Raw genomic sequence first — 19,424 nt, 5'->3', positions numbered from 1 at the left:
TCTAACACTATGCTAAAACTTAATGTGAGTATTTAAGGAAGACTCTTTAGAAGTGACTAGTTTGTTCTCATTAAGAAATAAAGAAGGTATGAAATGGTGTTTTAACCACGGTGCACTATCTGATCACAGCGCCATCAGAGAAGAACCACGAAGAAACAGACAGTACCAAGGAAGAAGCCGCCAAGATGGAAAAGGAATACGGAAGCCTAAAGGACTCTACAAAAGAAGATAACTCCAACCTAGGAGGAAAGACAGATGAAGCCAAAGGTTCGGATCTAACAGCTCTGGGGTGGGCAATGAAACTGGGGGAGCAGAGTTTTTTAACACTCAAGTAAGGCGGTCCAAAATCAAGCCCCACCCCCACCCCCACAGCACAATCTGTGCGGTTAAGATTAGCGGAGTGGGGAGATCCAACATCAAGTCCCCCACAGCACGATCTGTGTGGCTAAGATTAGCAGAGCGCGGCAGTCCAACATCAAGCCCACACGGCACAGTCTGCGAAATTAAGATCAGCATGCAGCTCCTTTGCTGGAGTGTGTTTTAGTAGTCTTGAGTCTTCTGGGATGGCAAGTTGGCTTCATTCTTGAGTGGTCAGTGGCTTTTGGACTTGGGGAGAGATATTCACAATTGAGAGAATGTTCAGATATTTATGTTTTATTATGTCTTTAATGTTCAATTTATTATCCTAACTTATTGAGAAATGTTTGTTTGTTTATAGGAAAAAGGACTTACTGACTTTACAATTCTACATTTTGATCCATAGTAATAGTCATTGTTTTAGACTTTGTTGAGTTTGATGTTTTGAGACAAAATAGTTCAGGTTGGTCTAGAAGTCTCTGTGTAACCCAGGCTGGACTCAAACTCATGGCAACTCCCCTGCCTCTGCCTCCCAAGTATTAGAATTACAGATATGAGCAAATATTTTTTAAAAAATTGTTTAAATAGTCCTCCAGATAATCCCAATATGGCTCACTCAGCCCGGTCACCCTAGTGAATGGGCAAAGTCCTCACTCAAGCGGTGATGCAGCATGGCAACTCCTTTAAGAGCTTGGTAAAAATCACTAATTCAGTGCATCCGTTTGCTTTAAATATAAATATAGCTAAGGCCTGCAAAATTCACACCTTCCTAGGGTTTTACAAGCTTTCCCAGAAACCACCCTCCCTCCAGGAGAAAGACTTGATGGGGCATAAGTTCTAAATCATTAAATCCTTTGGTTGAGGGCAAAAAGTGGATTCTGTAATATGCTCATGGTTTGAACCCCTTTTATTACAAGTTTCATAGGTACATCATAGAAAACCTGCATCTCTATGTCCTAAGATACCTTGTTTGAAACATAGAGTCTTTATCAGAAGCTGGACAGAGATGTTTGGTCCTGCTTTATGTTTCTGTCTTCAGGAAATGTTGACCTCTTTGGTATAACTGACGCCCACTAGGTCTTACCAATGTCTTAGTAGCGGGTCCATCAGGATACTTTACCCCTCAAGAGGAGAGAAGGGAGTGGGAGTGGGTCAGTGCTCTCTCCTGAGGGAGAGGAACTGGTACTAGGCTAAGCTGTCATCTGAGAGCATGGCACTGGACCCTTTACACTGGCTCCGTATGTAATGGCCGCCCATGGCAATGAGTGGATTCACTTTGCTTTCTCTTTGCTATGCTATGGTAAAATATGATTACCAGGCACCTCGGGCTCATGCCTTAACTTTCTTTTATGCTTATTTATTTGTTTATTTATTTATATTTTTAGTGTGTGTGTGTACGCGTGTGTGTACGTGTATGTGTGTGTGCGCACACGTGCACTTCACACACACTAACACTCATGCACAGGTACAAACATCACAGAACACAAGATTGGTCTGGGGACACGAGGTAAGCTTGTCCTCTCCTCCCATCATGTGAGATCCAAAGATCAAACTCCGGTTGTCAGTCTTGGCAGCCATCTTATTGGCCCGGTATTGATCAACATATTTTTCAAATTTTTTCAGACAGATTCTCACTATGTAGCTTTGGCTAGCCTGGAGCTCTCTGTGTAGACCAGGCTGGCCTCAAATTCACAAAGAGCTACCTGTATCAGTCTCCCCAGTGCTGAGATTAAAGATACGTGCTACCATGAGTGGCTGTTAACATTGACTATTAAGTTTTTCCATTCTTGTCAGTCAGTGATGGTTTTATGGGGAGATAGACACAGTGTGGCAGTAGGAACCCTCTATTCATTCCACCACTGTCTTTTAACACCCCATCTTCACTTCTTACTAAGAACAAGATATTCTAGATCCACTGCAAATTTTCTTTTCCCAAGACTTGAAACCAATTTCTTCAAGGCATTCTGTTTCCTCCCTCCCTTCTTTCCTTCCCTTTTTCCTTCATGTGCAAAGGTCGTTTTCCCCAGGAGCACAGCAGCCACACAGTAAGTCCTTGAACCTGCCTAGGTAGCATGCTGAGTGTTGAGGATGACACCTTATGTTGCCGGACAAGCATCCCCAGGCCAGTGTAACATAGCTCAACTTTTCTACTTTTTAAAGAGAGCACCATGAGACTGGAGCCTGAAGGGAGAATCGGTGCTGCTTACAGAGAATGTGAGTGTTAGTCACCTTTCTCTCACTATAATACAACACCTGAGACTTGTGAAGAGAAAGGTTGATTTTGACTCAGAGTTTGGCTCATCCGTTTCTCTCACTGCTTTGGGCCTGTGGTAGGTGGCACATTGTAGGAGGGACACTGCCAGAGCAAAATCACTCACTTCAGTAGCGAGCAGGGAAAAAGAGAACAAGGTGGAGGCTGGAGTCCCACTATGCTCATGGAGAGTGTACCCCACCCCCATGACCTAGAAGCCCCACCTCTTAAAGTTTCCACAACCACCTATAGTGCCATCTTGGGAACCAGGCTGTGAATACTTGGATCTATGGGGACATCCCAGTTCTGAGCTATAGCAGAGCATTTGGAGACTGATGCTGGTGGGATAGTTCACCCTCCATAGGGTTTCCATCCGACAGTAATGCTCTGTCTAGTGTTAGTCTTTACATTAGCTCTCCTGAAACTCCTGAAGGTGGTGGAGACTCGGGGCTTAAATTAGCTCCCTATTCCCCACAGCCCTTGGTTGTATTATTCTATGGCAAGAACAAATGAGTCTAACATAGTTTAGGAAACACTAAACTGAACATAATTTGAGTACCAACATTTCTAACTTCCCCCCTTCAAAAAAATTTGTCTTTGATTAATCCTCAAAAGAACAAGCATTCGCTTGTTCTTACATTTGCTCATTGGCACCATTTTTCGAAGGTTACTTTGCTTCTGTTATAAAATCAGTGAGGATCACCCATTGACTCTATGCAGAAAGTAAGTGCATAGATGTGGTTGAAGGCTAGATTGACTGGGTTTCTTTTTCTTTTCCTTTTTCTTTATTTAAAAGCAGGGTCTTTAACGCTGGCTGGTTTGGAACTCACTCTGTAGCCCAGTCTGGATGTGAATTTGTGGCAGTCCTCTTGACTCAGCCTTCTGAGAACTAGGAGAAAAGACCTGAGCCACTGTGCCTGCAGAGATGCTTCTCACCCTCTACATAGGCAAGAGTCATACACATACACATACATCCTATTTATTGGTGAGTAGGCAGGTGGAGCACAGGCTTTCTTCAGGAGGGAGTTAGGAGCACTGCTGAACAGAGCATAGAATAAGGTAATGGCCCAGCTAAAAGAATTTAAGAAAATTGTTATAAGTAGGACACACTGGCCAGAATGTTCTCAGAGAGTCTCTTTTGGTCTTGGAGTATGAGGTGATGGTGCCATGTAACCACAGTTAATATTCCTTAACTAGGCAGGCAGATGCTGGACCTGCATGCAATATATGTGGGAGTAATAGTAACAACAACAATAAAATTCTAAGACATATCACGTCACTTTACGAAATATAGTTTGCATGCATTTTGTTTCACAAAATCTAGTATAGGGGCTGGAGAGCTGCTCTTACAGAGGACCTGAGTCTAATTCCCAACACCCAGGTCAGTGGCTCAGCACCACCTATAACTATAGCCCCAGAGAGTCCAATGCCCTCTTCTGACACCTTAGGCACCAGCATATATGTGGCACACAGACACACATAAACAAAAATTAAACCTTTATATCAAATTTAATTTTTAGTACAAAAAAATGACACACTTTATTTAAAAGATAATTCTTTTTTCTAATTTACTTTTGAATGTAATTTAGACTATTTAAACAATTGATTTCTACAAGGACTCGTATTTTTTACTTACTTGTATTTACTTATTTTGGTTTTTTAAGACAGGGTTTCAGGTGGTCCCGACTGAACTTGAATTCACTAGGTTGCTGAAGCTCTTCATCTTCCTGGCTTGACCTCCTAAATTCTGAGAATACAGATTTGGGCCACCACACTTGTCACAGATTGACAGTCTTTTTTTTAAAAAAAAAAAAAAAAAAAAAAAAAAAAACATGATGATTTCTAATTGGTAAAGTTATTTGAATGATTCCATAGCTATTTCTAAATTTAGGAATTTATTAATAGTGAAATTTTATTCCAATTCTAACCATATCCAGAAAGTTGCTTAATTTTCTCTAGAGACTAGGGGAATGTTCTTTGTAATGTTCCATTATGTAAGTGCAGCCCTTGCTGCCAGCTGGACATTCACTTACTCACTTTTGATTTGTGAGTCACTGAAAATCTTCTTTTAATTAATTGATTGATTTTTATGGGTGTTCTGCCTCTCTCTCTCTCTCTCTCTCTCTCTCTCTCTCTCTCTCTCTCTCTCTCTGTGTGTGTGTGTGTGTGTGTGTGTGTGTGTGTGTGTGTGTGCGCGCGCGCGCGCGCGCGCGTGTGCGTGCAGTGCCCATAGTGGCCAGAAGAGGGCATTTGATTCCCAGGACTGGAGTTTCAGATTGTTGTCAACCAACATCTGGGTGCTGCAATGGAACCAGAGTTGTCTGGAGAAGCAACCAGTGCTCTTAATCACTGAGCAACCTAGCCAGCCCTCTGAAAATGTTTTCAAAACTCATCCAAGGGATGAGATGAGCCTTGTGGCACCAGAGGCTCATTCTGGTGCCATCACTTGTCATGTTGATAACTTGATAATGACATTATAATGGAAAAGGTGACTCTGAGGGGACTTTCACCTGCACATCTTCTCATTCCCTTCCCTTTTTTACTGAAGCCAGAAAAGTCAGCCTATTGAATTTCTAAACCCACAGCTCCTGAGGATGTTCTTTGTTAAGCAACCTAAGAACAGACCATTACACACCTCAGGTCCCCAGCCTTCCACATACATCCAAATGCAGAGAGTCTAGTCTTCTCTGAGCCAAGTAAGATGGGAGCCCAAACAAACTCAGGAGGCTTTATATCAGCACACATTGCTAAAAGACATCAAAAGTGTCTCCTCCTTTGTAAAACCATAAACTGCCTTTCCAGAATTCACCCCTTAAAAAACCAGAAAGCAACATACAAGAAATGAATTGACTAACATAAGAGCTCATGACCAGAAAGTAGTAAAGCTGGGCCTTGAATCCATGACCCCTGACTCTTAATCCAGAGCCTATCAGCATTTGTATTACTGCATCTTGTGGGTATGTAAAATACTGTGGAGAAATGATATGCTTTCTCCTTTTCCTGCTCTTTCCCCTTCCTTTTTCTTCCTCTTTATTCCTCCTCCTCCTTCTTTCCTTAAGACAATGTCTCACGCACCTCTAGCTGGCCTCAAACTCCTTGTGTAACTGAGGATGGCCTTGAACTCTTAAGTGCTGGAATTATAGTCATGCATTACCATTTCAATGTGTTTGGTGCTAGGGATCAAACCCAGCTTTCACACATGGCATGAACTCTACCAACTGGGTTTCATTCTCAGTAAGTGGTTTTGTGCCCCTTCTCACTGTTCACACCAGTGGTTATATGTGGAACTCAAACTGGAGTCATGTAATATTGACATGGTTTTAAGTGTTACATAAAAAAAAAAATCTTTATAAACACTTGGGTTTTTTATCATTTACTTATTTATTTGATGGCAGGAGCACACACCACAGCAGGCACGTAGAGGTCAAAGAATAACTTTCAGGAGTCCTCTCCTTCCACCATGTGGATCCAGGAGGATTGAACTCAAGTCATTAGACTTGAAGGCGAATGCCTTTATTTGCTGGCCCATTTTGTATGTTGGGGGGAGGGTTCTTTGTGTTGTTGTAAATGTCCTTGAAGCTCTAATGTATTTAGGATCTACTGTACTCGGTAGAGTAATCACATGGATTTCTACTTTTCTTCAGGACAGGAGAAGGTCAGGGTCACATATTAGGGCCAAGAAGGCCATGAATAAGAAGGGGTGTTTCTCTTATAGCACTGAAGATCAGAACAGCCAGAGATGCTGGCTGAGTCTTGACTTTGGCTCCCTTCCATCTACTTCAGCATGTGTTTTAAGGCTCATGTCATATTACCTCAGCCATGAGCTATTTTTTTCCAAAGACTGCTGAAATAAATTGAAAAAAAAATAGCCCAGTGTTCCAAAGTGGACTCTCATGGGCTTTCAGTGAATAGTGCATAAATAAAAGATTTACTTTACAGCTCAGAGAAGAGAAGATGTAAATAAAAGCCAGCTGCTCCTCTTCAAGAGCAGAGGACACCTGACTTCATTCCTGCTCTAACACACATCCCAGGAAATGTGTGGAGGGCTCATACCGGTGCCAGTCATTTAGAACCATCTCAGGATTATTACTAATAATCCTGATGCTTCATCCCTCACCCCTGAATATGTTAATCATCAGTGTTTGTCAGTGGGCCGCAAAGTGTACCACCCAGGGGACTGTGTGAACATGCCTGAGGAAGCTGAAGTATTGATGTGTCATTTTGTTCTCTATCAGTTGAAGGCTGTCCTGTTATCATATGTGAATAAAGGGAGACATGGGGGCTCAGTGGTTAAGAGCACTGCCTGCTCTTTCAGAATACTCAGAGGCCATCCCAGCAAGGCAGTTCATGGCCATCACGTATCTCCAGTTCCATTGAATCCCACACCCACCTCTGGCTTCCTCAGGCACCAGGCCCACAGCTCACTTGCATCCATTCAGAAAACTCAATACACATAAATAAGAACTAATCTGTAAAAGGAAACCCAAAGGTAAAGACTGTATGCTGTGGTTTTTTAAAGATGGGTATCAGTAGGTAGTTCTGGCTGTCCTGGAACTCAACACGTAGACCAGTCTGGCCTCAAATTCACATAGATCATCTGCCTCCACCCCCATCCCACCCCACCCTCTCCTCCACCTCCTCATTCTGGAATTAAAGTTGTGAGCCACAAAGCCCATCTTCCCCTTCCCCCTCCAGTATCATATATATGCCAGGCTGGCTTTGAACTCACTAGGAATCTGAGGGTAACTGTGAACTCCAGATCCTCCTGCCTCCACCTCCCAAACGCTAAGGTTACAGTTATGGACTACCAAACCTGGCTTGTGTGGTGCTGTGGGTAGAACCTAGGGCTTTGTGCTTGCTAGGCAAACACTCTGTGAACTGAACTACATTCTCAGGACCTCAAAATATGTTTAACCTTTCTAATCCAGCATTTCTAACGTAGTATTTAAGTGACAAGCATTGATTTTCTTTTTCTCACATAAGCTTTTCTTTCCCATTGTAATATAGTATCCATGAACTGTCTTAAATTATTATAAAAAATATTTTAGAAAGAATGTATTAAGATACACTCAAAAGTTTCAGAAGTTCTAATTATCTAATATGTTAATGTTAAATCATTATCTAATTATTAAAATAAGTCATATGAGGATCAGTAACTTGATTTAAACACCTTACAAGAAAAAATAAGTTTGAAATAATCTACGCTGCACTAAAATTTCTTTCCTTGTTCAAAATGCCTCATTTGGGGAAAAATATATTGATATAGAAATCACTATATTACTAAGTCCAGAAGGAAGCATGGTGGCTTACACTATAATGGAAATATACAAAAGACAGAGGCAGGAGGATAGCCACACATTGGAGACCAACCTTATCTATGTAGAAAGTTCCAGGGAGCAATCAGAGAACATGGAGAGAACTTGTCTTAAATTTTCCAAATCCTGTTGGTTATCTTGCCACCAAGTGACAGACTGTGGCATTGTCCACAAAGAGTGTACCAAATGATTACCACTAACCAGGGGACATTGTTTTGTATGTGGTCTGACTTTCTTACTTAACTTTTAATGTATTATTATTGTATTTATGAGAGAGGATGTGGTGTGGGCATGTGTGGAGGTCAGAGAAAACATTTCAAGCACCAGTTTCCCCCTTCCCACTTCCCATGGGTTCTCAGGATTAAACTCCAGTCATTGGGTTTTTTAAGCAAGTACCTATAACCCACTGAGCCATCTTGCCAGCCTCATTATCTTACATCCATGAAAACAAACCATTGAAACCAAAGTCCCTTCTGCATAGGTGAAGATGGTGACTAGGGCTGAAAATTGTGGCAAATCTCTTATGGTCCATTTATCCCTTTCCATAGATGTTTCTCGGCACTTCATTGGGAACCTGATAGCATGAGGTCATAGTACTGAAGTCTGCTTGGGCTTCGGGCCAAGAAGAAAGCTCTTCAGAGTCCTCTTAAATGTAGTTGTGGAAACTCAAAGCCTGACAGATCTTAAGGCAGTGATACACTGTGTGTGAACTGTCATCAGATTCCCCCAAGTTCAGTCCTGGCTCTAAAACAAACTAGCTCTGTGTGTGTGTGTGTGTGTGTGTGTGTGTGTGTGTGTGTGTGTGTGTGTGTGTGTGTGCGCGCGCGCATGCACAAGCATGTGCATGCATATGTGAATGCTTATGTATGTATATATGTATGTATACATATATATACATATATACGTGTGTGTGTGTGTGTGTGTGTGTGTGTGTGTGTGTGTGTGTGGTATTACTTTACTTTCTCTCTGTGTGCCTCAGCTTCTTCATCTGTGAAATAAAGGATGGTATAATATGGCTGCCTTAAAAGGTTGTTGACCAAACCAAAAAGCCTTGGTCCCACCTTCTTATCCAGGTGTTGATTTATTGCCTCTCGAAGCTGGGCTTAGTGTTGTAAAAAGGTACTTACCCTACAGCCAGAGATTTTGAACCTTCAAATGATGGAGCTGGTAAATATCTGTCATTCTAACTCAGCCCTTGACTTGAGACTGCTCCTCAGAAGAGTCACTAACCTGAAATCACCCAATCTAAGAATCACAGGGATCCACCTATCTGGTAAATGGAATCAAAATGTCTAAGCAGAGGCTAAAGAGATTACTCAGTGGTTATGATCATGTAGGGGCTCTTGCAGAGAACCTGAGTTCAGTTCCCAGCACCCACATCTTTTAAGAGCCCAAGCGGACATCAAACTAAATTTGCGTGGGGTGTAACTAACCGTCCTTGATCTTTACCAAGCTGTCTGTGTCTGAAATCTTATTCAAAAGCATTCTCATTGAACACTCCCTACACATGAACGCGTGTGTACACACATGTCTAGAAAGAGGTACAAGGAAATTTTCTGCGTGTTCGATCTGACTCTCTTGCCTTTTTCAGGGAAGACAGAAGCCTACTTGGAAGCCATTAGGAAAAACATTGAATGGCTGAAGAAACACAACAAGAAGGGCAACAAAGAAGGTAAGGGCTGACTGAGCTCATGCATCATAAACTCTACCCAGTTCCCCAGAGTTCTTTTATCTACAATTCTTGAGGTCAAAAAGACTAAGTTAAGGTCTCCTCTCAAACTCAAAGACTCTCGGGTGTCAAGGGAGATATAACCCCCACTTCTCTCTCAGCTGATTTTTGTTTTGGTTTTTTTTTTAAAAAAAAAAAAACTTATTGTAGAGAGAAATGATTTTGTCTGCTTGTTTGTTTTGTTTTTGAGACAGGGTCTCATGGTGCAGCCTTGACTAGCCCAGAACTTTCTGAGTAGACCAGACTGGCCTCAGACTCACAGAGTTTCACCTGCCTCTGCATCCCTAGTTCTGAAATTAAAAGCATGTGACACCACACCACACCAACCCCAGTGATGGGTTTTATCATAGCATTTTCAACATATTTTGTTCTTACTGATCTTTCTCCCTACCTCCTCCATCTCTCCCCTCTCCCTACCTCCTGCTGGTCCTCTCCTTCAGTAGCTCCACCCTACTCTCTGGTCACATATATTCCATTACCCATAAGATCTCTTCTTCCCCTTTCATGGTCTCCTTTCTACTTTCATACCCTTATACACACACACACACACATGAGACGTGTGTGCGTGTGTGTGTGTGTGTGTGTGTGTGTGCATGTGTGTGTTAAAAATCAAGCACATGCATCTGAGAGAAAATCATGCTACTTATCTTTCTGGGTCTGGTTTATTTCACTTAACACAATGATCTCTAGTTTCATTCACTTTTCATTCACTTTCCTGCGATTCTCATAATTTCGTTTTCTTTCTGGCTGAAGGAAATGTCATCGTGCATATGAACCACATTTCTATCCACTCATCTGTTAATGGGCATCTAGACTGATTACACTTTTTATCTCCCATGAATGCTGCAGTAATAAACACGGATGTACACATATCCCTGTGGCAGGACTTAGGACCACCGGATGACCCAGCCATATCACTGTTGGGTTTATATTCAAAGGACATTATTTGCAGTTTTTTGAGAAAGTACTGTGCTGGTTTCCGTAGTGATGCAAAAGTTTATGTTCCCCCCAGCAATACAAACTCCTTCCCAAACACCCTCAACATTTTGGGTTTCTTTCCATTGTTAGACACTCTGACTGGGGACAGATGGCTAAAGATGTAGAACATATTGCCAAGTATTCATTGGTCATTCATGCTTTTTCTTTTAAGAATTGCCTGTTTGGATCTCGGGGTCTCCTGCAAGAGCAGCCTGGTCTAAGTAGTGGGTTCCAGGATAGCCAGAGTTAAATAGTGAAACTCTGACTCCAAAGAGCAAACAAACGAGCAAACAAAGAAAAACTGTCCGTTCAGCCCGTTTACCCATTTATTGACTGAATGATTTTGACTTGTGTGGGTGCCTTTACACATGTGTATATGTGGGAGGCCAGAGGTGGCATCAAGTGTCTCCCTCAGTTGCTTTCCACTTTAATTTTAATTAAACTTGAGGAGGTCTACATGCATGCCATGGTAGGTCTCTAAGGATCAGAGAACAGCTTGCAGGAGTCAGTTCTCTCCTGTCACTGTGAAGTCCTAAGGATCAAACTCAAGTAACCAAGCTTGGCAGCAAGCACCTTTACCTGCTGAGCCATCTCTACCTAGCCAATTGGCAAGACTGGTTGGCCCATGAGCTTCAAGAAGCTGTCTGTCTCAGCCAGGTGTGGAGGCACACAATTTTAATCTCAGCACTTGAGAGGCAAGATGGGTGGATCTCTGTGAGTTTGAGGCCAGCTTGATCTATATAGTTAGTTCCAAGACAGCCAGATCCACATAGTGAGAGCCTGTCCCAAACAAAACAAAACCCCACCTGCCTGTCTCTGCCTCCCCAGCACTGGGATCACAGATGTGCTCCACCACACCTAGCCCTTTGCATTGATGCTTGAGCTCTGAGCTCAGGTCCTCATGCCTGCTTAGCCAACACTTTACCAATTGACCCATTACCCAGTTGCCGTGACTTAGATTTTTGATGTTTAACTTTGTAGCTCTTTCAATAGTCTAGGTATTAACTTCCTGTCTGATGTATCGTTGTCAAAGCCTTCCTCCCATCCTGTCTGTCTCTTCACCCCAGTGATCACTTTACAGAAGCTTTCTAATTCCATGTGATCCCACTTGTCATGTCCTGGAGGTGTTGTAGCACTGGAATCCTTTCCAGAAAGTTCTTGCACATGCCTGTATCTAGAAATGCTTTTGCTGTTTTTCTCTAGAAGTTTCAATGTTTTAGGTTTTATATTAAGATCTTTGATCTGGGGTTAGAGAAATGATTCAGTATTTAAAAGTACTTGCTGCTCTTGCAGGGGACACGGGTTCAATTCCCAGCACCCCTATGCCAGCTGTCAACTATCTGTAATTCCATTCCAAGGGATCCAATGGCCTCCAGTGATACAGATCTACATGCCAGCAAAACATCTGTACACCTAACATAATTATAGTAAAAGACTTTTAAAAAGATCTTTGATCATTTTGAATTGAAATTTGTACAAAGTTGGAAGTGTACATAATATAATTTCATTCCTCTGTGGAAATTTAGATTTTTTTCAACACCCTTTGTTGAAGATGGTTATCTTCTCCCCATGTATGTTTTGAATGCCTTTATCAAAAATTAAGTGGCTGGAGCTGTAGGATTTATATCTGGGTCTTGTATTCTATTCTCTTTGTCTCCAACTCTATTTTTGTATTAGTACCACACAGTGTTTGTCACTGTAGCTCTATAATACAGTAGGTCAGGTATTTATTATATGTGATACAGTAGGTCAGGTATTATATGTGATACAGTAGGTCAGGTATTATATGTGATACAGTAGGTCAGGTATTATATGTGATAACAGTAGGTCAGGTATTATATGTGATACAATAGGTCAGGTATCATATATGATACAGTAGGTCAGGTATTATATGTGATACAGTGGGTCAGGTATTATATGTGATACAATAGGTCAGGTATTATATATGATACAGTAGGTCAGGTATTATATGTGATACAGTAGGTCAGGTATTATATATGATACAGTAGGTCAGGTATTATATGTGATACAGTAGGTCAGGTATTATATGTGATACAATAGGTCAGGTATTATATATGATACAGTAGGTCAGGTATTATATGTGATACAGTAGGTCAGGTATTATATATGATACAGTAGGTCAGGTATTATATGTGATAAGGTCAGGTATTATATGTGATACAGTAGGTCAGGTATTATATGTGATACAGTAGGTCAGGTATTATATGTGATAACAGTAGGTCAGGTATTATATGTGATAACAGTAGGTCAGGTATTATATGTGATACAATAGGTCAGGTATTATATATGATACAGTAGGTCAGGTATTATATGAGATACAATAGGTCAGGTATTATATATGATACAGTAGGTCAGGTATTATATGTGATACAGTGGGTCAGGTATTATATATGATACAGTAGGTCAGGTATTATATGTGATACAATAGGTCAGGTATTATATGTGATACAGTAGGTCAGGTATTATATGTGATACAGTAGGTCAGGTATTATATGTGATAAGGTCAGGTATTATATGTGATACAGTAGTGTTGAGGCCCGTACTCTTCCTCAACGCTTTGGCAAGTCTCAAGTCTTAAGTCTCTTTTATCAAGTCTCTCTTATTGAAGGGAATTCTGAGGTATTTATATACTTTTGCCACACGCCTTGTAGGCGCGTGGATACCACGTGCCTTACAGGTGTTGATATGACGTAAGCCTTACAGGCATCTATAGCATGGATAGCACGTGCACCGCGTGCCTTGCAGACTTGGATACCACATCTGCCTTACAGGCATATATGGCCTGGATAGCACGTGGACAGCACGTGAACCGCATGCCTTGCAGGCATGGCTACCACGTGCGCCTTGCAGCTGGGGGCAGTAAACAGCAACACAAAATATGTGGGATATCAGAGTGTGCTTCAGCTGTTGTAGGCTATTGAAAACCAAATCTCTTATCAGGGTATATGGTTCCAGATGGCTGCAAAGATAATCTAGCCGATTTCTGCTAAAAGTCGGCTCCCAACACAGAAGGTCAGGTATTATATTTCCAGCATTCGTCGTTCTGCTTGTTTTTCCAGTTTTCCATGTGAGAGCTAAGATTTTTCTCTAGTTCTATGAAGACTGTCACTGGAATCTGATGGAGATTACATTGACTCCATATACTGCCTTTGGTAGCATAGCCATATTCACAATACTAATTCTTCTGGTCCGAGGACATGAGACGCCTTTCCATCTTCTGATTACTTTCACTTCCTTGGTTATTTAGGTTACTTAGGTTTACTGCTAAGTGAGACTTTCATCTGGTTTTTTTTTTTATTACTGTCTTAAAGAGTTTTGTCTGTTCCTTCATTTGTTTGTTTGTTTGTTTAGACAAAGTATCAAAATATCCCTGGCTGACCTAAACTCCCACTATGTAGACCAGGCTGTCCTTAAATTTACAGAGACCTGCTTGCTCTGCCTCTTTAGAGCTGAGATGGAAGGTATGAGCCACCATGCCTCCCTTGGTAGCTTTTTTTTTTTTTTTTTTTTTTGGTTGGTTGGTTGGTTGGTTGGTTGGTTTTTGAAGCTGTTATGAATGGGACACTTTCCTAGTCTCCTTCTCAGTAAGGTTGTTATGTTATAGACAAGATAATGCTTTTTGCATGGTGAGTTTGCACCCTACTACTTTGCTGAAATGTTTATCAGATCTGACAGTAATGGTGCAGTGTTTATGGTGTCCTCTGAAATAGGGATAATTTCACTTCCATCTTTTTAAATTTTTGTTGCTTTCCTTTATCTTTCTTTATTATTCTGTGATTATTTTTTTTAAAAAAGAAAACTATATTGAATAAAAGTAGGTAGAGTATTCACCCTATCTCATTCTAGATGTTAGAAGAAATGTTTTCAGGTTTTCTCTGTTTAGTGTAAGGTTGGCTGTAGGTTTGGTATGTATGCTTTTTATTATGTTGAGATATGAAACTTCATTTCTTTTTATTCAAATCAGTTTTTCAAAGCATTTTTATTTTATTATCAAAAATGCCAAATAAAGGTAAAGGGAACAGTGTAATATCCCCATGTTTCCACAGCAGTCTTGAACAGAGATCAGATTTCCATACTTTGCCTATCCTATCTTACCCACATTGGCTTCCTTCAGTTTATTGTTGTCCTTGTTATTTGGTTTTGTTTATTTTGAGACAGAGTCTTGCTTTATATGCCAGGCTATTGTCAAAACCACAGCAATCCTCCTGCCTCGGGTTCCTCGGTGCTGGAATTACAGGTGCAAGACACCTCACCTGGCTTTTGAAGTATTTTAAACAGGTATTTTGTGATCACATGCCGGGTTATATTACATGCTGGTCACAGAGGAAGTCCCTCACTTATTAAGACCCAGACTCTAAAAGTTTCCGAGATAGAAAGGAAGATGCAGCACCCACCATTACCACCACTCCACACACAAAGGCAGCATCCTGTGTACCATGGTTCTGCTCAGTATTGTCCTACTTAGGCATAGAAGCACGGAGGAGCTGAGAGAATAGGGTGGGTCATCCTGGCAGCACAGACAGTTGGGGGTAGGGCTGCAGAGAGGAAGAAGTTCCTGGGGAGGAAGAAGTACTGGGCACCATAAATGAGTGGGCAAGAGGCTATTGTGTTCCTGGAACTAGAACTGTGTATTTCTCCAGGAACCTGCATGCCTGTTGGGTGGGGCCGCTGACAGGTATAGGAACTGACAGCAGCCAGGCTAGGAAGAAACTTGTTCACTCCGAAATGGAAGAAGACCGTTTTAGCAACAGGAGCCTAAATTAAAAGCTAATTTGTTCTCAAAGGCAAAGCAGCCATCAGCAGTGTGGTTACAGACTGAAAAATCAGGCCCTGGAGGGCCAGAGGAAGCCAAGATCTGGAGCAGAGAAGATGAGACTGAAACACCAGCAAGCAGAGAGAATGAAGAGAGGAGAAGCCCGAAGGCTGTGAGGAGAGGGAGCAGTCAGAGTGATGCCCAGGGTGTGTTCAGCCAGGGCAGCTGCAGAGCACTGCCTCTCAAGCTTAGAGGCATTTAGATCACAGGGTGCTTCCAAGTGGTCCCTACTACTTTGCATATGTTCAAAGAAATGCCCTATTAGGGGATGTTGTCATTATGCAGCATCACAGACTGAAGAAAAAACACAAACCTAGCACCGATCAGTCACTCCATGGGACCTCTTAATGAGCCCAAGCCTGCTATTCGAGCTCACATCCCAGCCAGCACTTGAAGCACTATGAGGCAGGAGGATCACCATGAGTTCCAGGCCAGATTAGGCTAAATAGTGAGTTCAAGATTAGTCCCAGCTAATGTAGGTGACCCTGTTTCAAAAAAGACAAGCAAACAAAACCAGCTGGGGATATTGGGATACAGACTCCTGGTAAGTGGACAGGCATGAGTTTAATCACCATGAACAGATAAATAAGTAAATTAACTTTTAGTTAGAAGAGATGACAGAGGTTCTGGTTAGTCAACAGAATGATGGACTGGGTATTAGGACTATCTTGTACCTCACTGGTACAATTAGGAATAAGTATGCTCTAACTGTATTTTGAGAGAAAAGTTTTACTTTAACAGGAAGAGTGATATGTAGGAGGAGCTAAGTGGGAAGGAGTACTGAGAGGAAGAGATGGAGTAAGGAGAGAAGATGAAGAAGAGGAGAAGCTAGGTGATGAGAGAGAGAAAGAGAGAGGGGGCATGGAGGCAGATGTTCACATGTCTCCACCAGTCAAAGATAGTTTTTATATCTAGGTTGGGTATTGGGTTACGCTTCCGATTGAGCATTACCAAACTTATAAATCCTTTGATTAACATTTTAAAAAAAAAATTGTATAAAAGCAAAAAGGAAAGGGGGGCATGGGACAGGGGTTTTCTAGGGAAGGGAAATGGGGAAAGTGGATGGCATCTTAAATGTAAATAAAATAAGAAAAAAAGGTGAATTAACAAAGTGGGTCAGAGGTAGTGCTCACTCTAAATGAAGACAGCAAGGAAAAGAAAAAAGAAAAAAAGCCAACATCAGCCTCAGCCTCTTGTCTCTGATATACGTCTGTGCTTGGCTTAGAACAGACCGCACCAGACCAAACGGTTCCAAGTGGGGTTTATTCAGGAGATGGGGCAAAGATTTGGGGGGGGGGGAGAAGAAGAGGAAGAAGATGGAAGAAGAGATCGAGGTCAGGGGGTTCTGCCTGTTTTATATGGGTGGTGATGTAGCCTCTCCCAAGTAAAGGTGGGAGATAGCCAGGTGGATTCTGGGAATGTATGGTGGTTGCCTTTGCAAAGATGTGGGGGTCGCCTAGATGTGATGTCACTAGGTTCGGAGCCTGATATCAACAGTCTCCACACACATATACATATGTGCACTCCCCACACACATGCAAACATGCATTCACATATGCACACTACACACATACACGCAACCATGCATACACATATGCACACTCACACGGGAGTTTCCACACACATGCAAAGATGCATATACATTTACACATATAAAAAATTTACAAAAGCAATTATTTCATCAAATCTGTCACTGTCTAAAATGCATCTTTTGATGTATCCCTAAAGCTACTAAGGACTGTGGAGACTCTAAAATTAAAGTGTCCCTCTTAGTATCAAAGAAATTCATCATGAACCAAACTGCATTTCAAAGCAGGTACAAATTGCAGACACCATTTTGGAGGGCTTACATCATTAGTTCACATTTGTATCCGATTTCTGGTCCTAGCCAGCACTGTGCCATTCCCATCCTGTCCAGAGGGAAGGGCCTGATAGAAAACATCACAAAGAGTGTATTGTCTCTGGTGCTTTCTTCTGCCTCCAAGAAGTAAGGGCACCATGTGGTAGTGCACGCTGCCTCCTCAGCTACCATATATGTTCTGCTTGGCACTCATCGGGCAGGTGTCTCTCAATACTATGGAGGTCTGGGTGCTTTGGTCAGGCCATGGCTGCAGCTGTGTAGACAGGGAAACTTACTATAGCTCTGAGCTTTAGCCTCTGCCGCTTTCCTGTTTGTGAGGGCCCTGGGTGACCTAAATCTCATGCTAAACCCCAGGAAAGGAAGAACCTGTGTGATGTGGGAATGGAGATGATGAGATCTTATATAACTGTGTTGTTGATTTTTTTTTCTGTTGCTGGGTTAAAATACCTCAAGCAAAAGCAACTTACAGAAGGAGCTAATGTAGACTTACAGCTCCAGGGGAAGAGTTTATAATGTCACCCCAGAGTGTGAACAACTCTCCATGAGCCTTGTACACTGCACATACATTAAAATTTACTAAGCCCTGGTCTATGAGCCTTTTTCTCTGTTGGTCAAATGCAAGAGTATATTCCCCAGGATTGTGGTGGAGAGATAATATGGTACCCAGAAACACTTTCAATAGCACAGTATTGCCCAAACCCAGAACTTCCTATTCTTCAGTGTAAAGATCAAGGCTGGGAATCCGCTTACTACATAAAATGTCTCTTAATGATAAACATTGTGATGAGATTTTTTTTTTTTTGATCTTTGCTCACAATTCTCTAATAATATTTTCTAGATTACGACCTTTCAAAGATGAGGGACTTTATCAACCAACAAGCTGATGCTTATGTGGAGAAAGGCATCCTGGATAAGGAAGAAGCCAGCGCCATCAAACGCATCTACAGCAGCCTGTGAAAACGGCAGGCAGCCTGAGCCTTCCAACCGGTCCGGAAAACAATATAGCTTAACGACTAATTCGGCAGTTAAAGACTTACCAGTCCAGGAGTATTAAGATGTGCTGGATTTATAGTAGTTAATTGCTTAGAAATGAGTAAAATAGAGCTCTCTTGCCATAAAAACCTTATGAGAAGTAAAGCTGTATAGAAGCTGAGGTTTTTCTATATAGAATCCTTATTTCCTCTTGGATTTACATTTTACAATCAGAGAAGTGCTGCTCTGGAAAAGACTAATGGGTTGAACATAAATCTGAACCTACTTCCTGCTGTCTTGAGCCCCCTCCCCCAAGATCTGAGAGGCCCTGTTTTGGCATGCTAGACACCTGAGCACCTCGATGGATGTTTGTCACATGATGTTGTTTCCACTAGTAGTTCTCTGTTGGGCACGGAAATAAACCCACATCTCTTCATATCCTTGATGCTCTGAGAAACAGCTGCTTTAAAAAAAAAAAAAAAAAAAAAGATTTTAATTGAAATAGAATTATGTCATGTTCTTCCCTCCCTTTCCCCTCTCTGTAAGACCCAGTGTCACAAAGGAGGAGGTTGAAAGGGGTATAAGAGTCACTGAGTTTAGCCTGGGAGAATGCTTACAGAGGCAGAATGCTTACATCAACGCCTGGATTTAATCCTCAGGACCAGGTACACACACACTCACACACACTCACACACACACTCACATACACACATGAATACAGACACACACTGACATGGACATGTACACATACACCTATACACACACCACCCACAAATACACACAGACACATGCAAACAGACACACATACATGCATGCACACACACACGCACACAGACATACACACACAATTGAATTTATCAACAATTTACTCCCTTATATTTCCTTTTTTTTTTCTTAAAAGTCTTTTGAGTTTTTCAGACATCTATTGCTAACTCAATAAAGAGAATATAGTTAAGAAGTCAAATAAGTTCACACACTGTTCAAAAGCAAGGTCAAAGTTTATGCTAGACTCCAGTTATTTGACCTGGATTTGACTTAGTCATGTTATCTCACCAGACAGCAAAGGACCAGGCAGCATGACAGACACAGAGACAAAAATCACCAGAAGGAAAAGGGCTATGAACTTG

The 19,424-nt window shown here is 41.7% G+C and overlaps 1 protein-coding gene across 1 annotated transcript in view; it reads left to right on the top strand.

The window, feature by feature from the left end:
• The window catches only part of Scg3 (secretogranin III), a 38,785-nt gene extending 20,050 nt beyond the window's left edge, over positions 1 to 18,735 (top strand). Inside the window, exons 10-12 of the mRNA XM_034509408.2 lie at positions 130 to 267; positions 9,515 to 9,595; positions 18,164 to 18,735. Of these exons, the coding sequence (XP_034365299.1) occupies positions 130 to 267; positions 9,515 to 9,595; positions 18,164 to 18,282 (338 nt within the window). The 3' untranslated portion in view covers positions 18,283 to 18,735. The remainder of the gene's footprint in view (positions 1 to 129; positions 268 to 9,514; positions 9,596 to 18,163) is intronic.
• The last annotated feature ends 689 nt before the right edge of the window (positions 18,736 to 19,424 follow it).

This window comes from Arvicanthis niloticus, chromosome 7, assembly GCF_011762505.2.
Source record: "Arvicanthis niloticus isolate mArvNil1 chromosome 7, mArvNil1.pat.X, whole genome shotgun sequence".
NCBI lineage: Eukaryota > Metazoa > Chordata > Mammalia > Rodentia > Muridae > Arvicanthis > Arvicanthis niloticus.
Note: the sequence above shows the minus strand (reverse complement) of the source record. Positions and strands in the feature narration are given on the sequence as shown.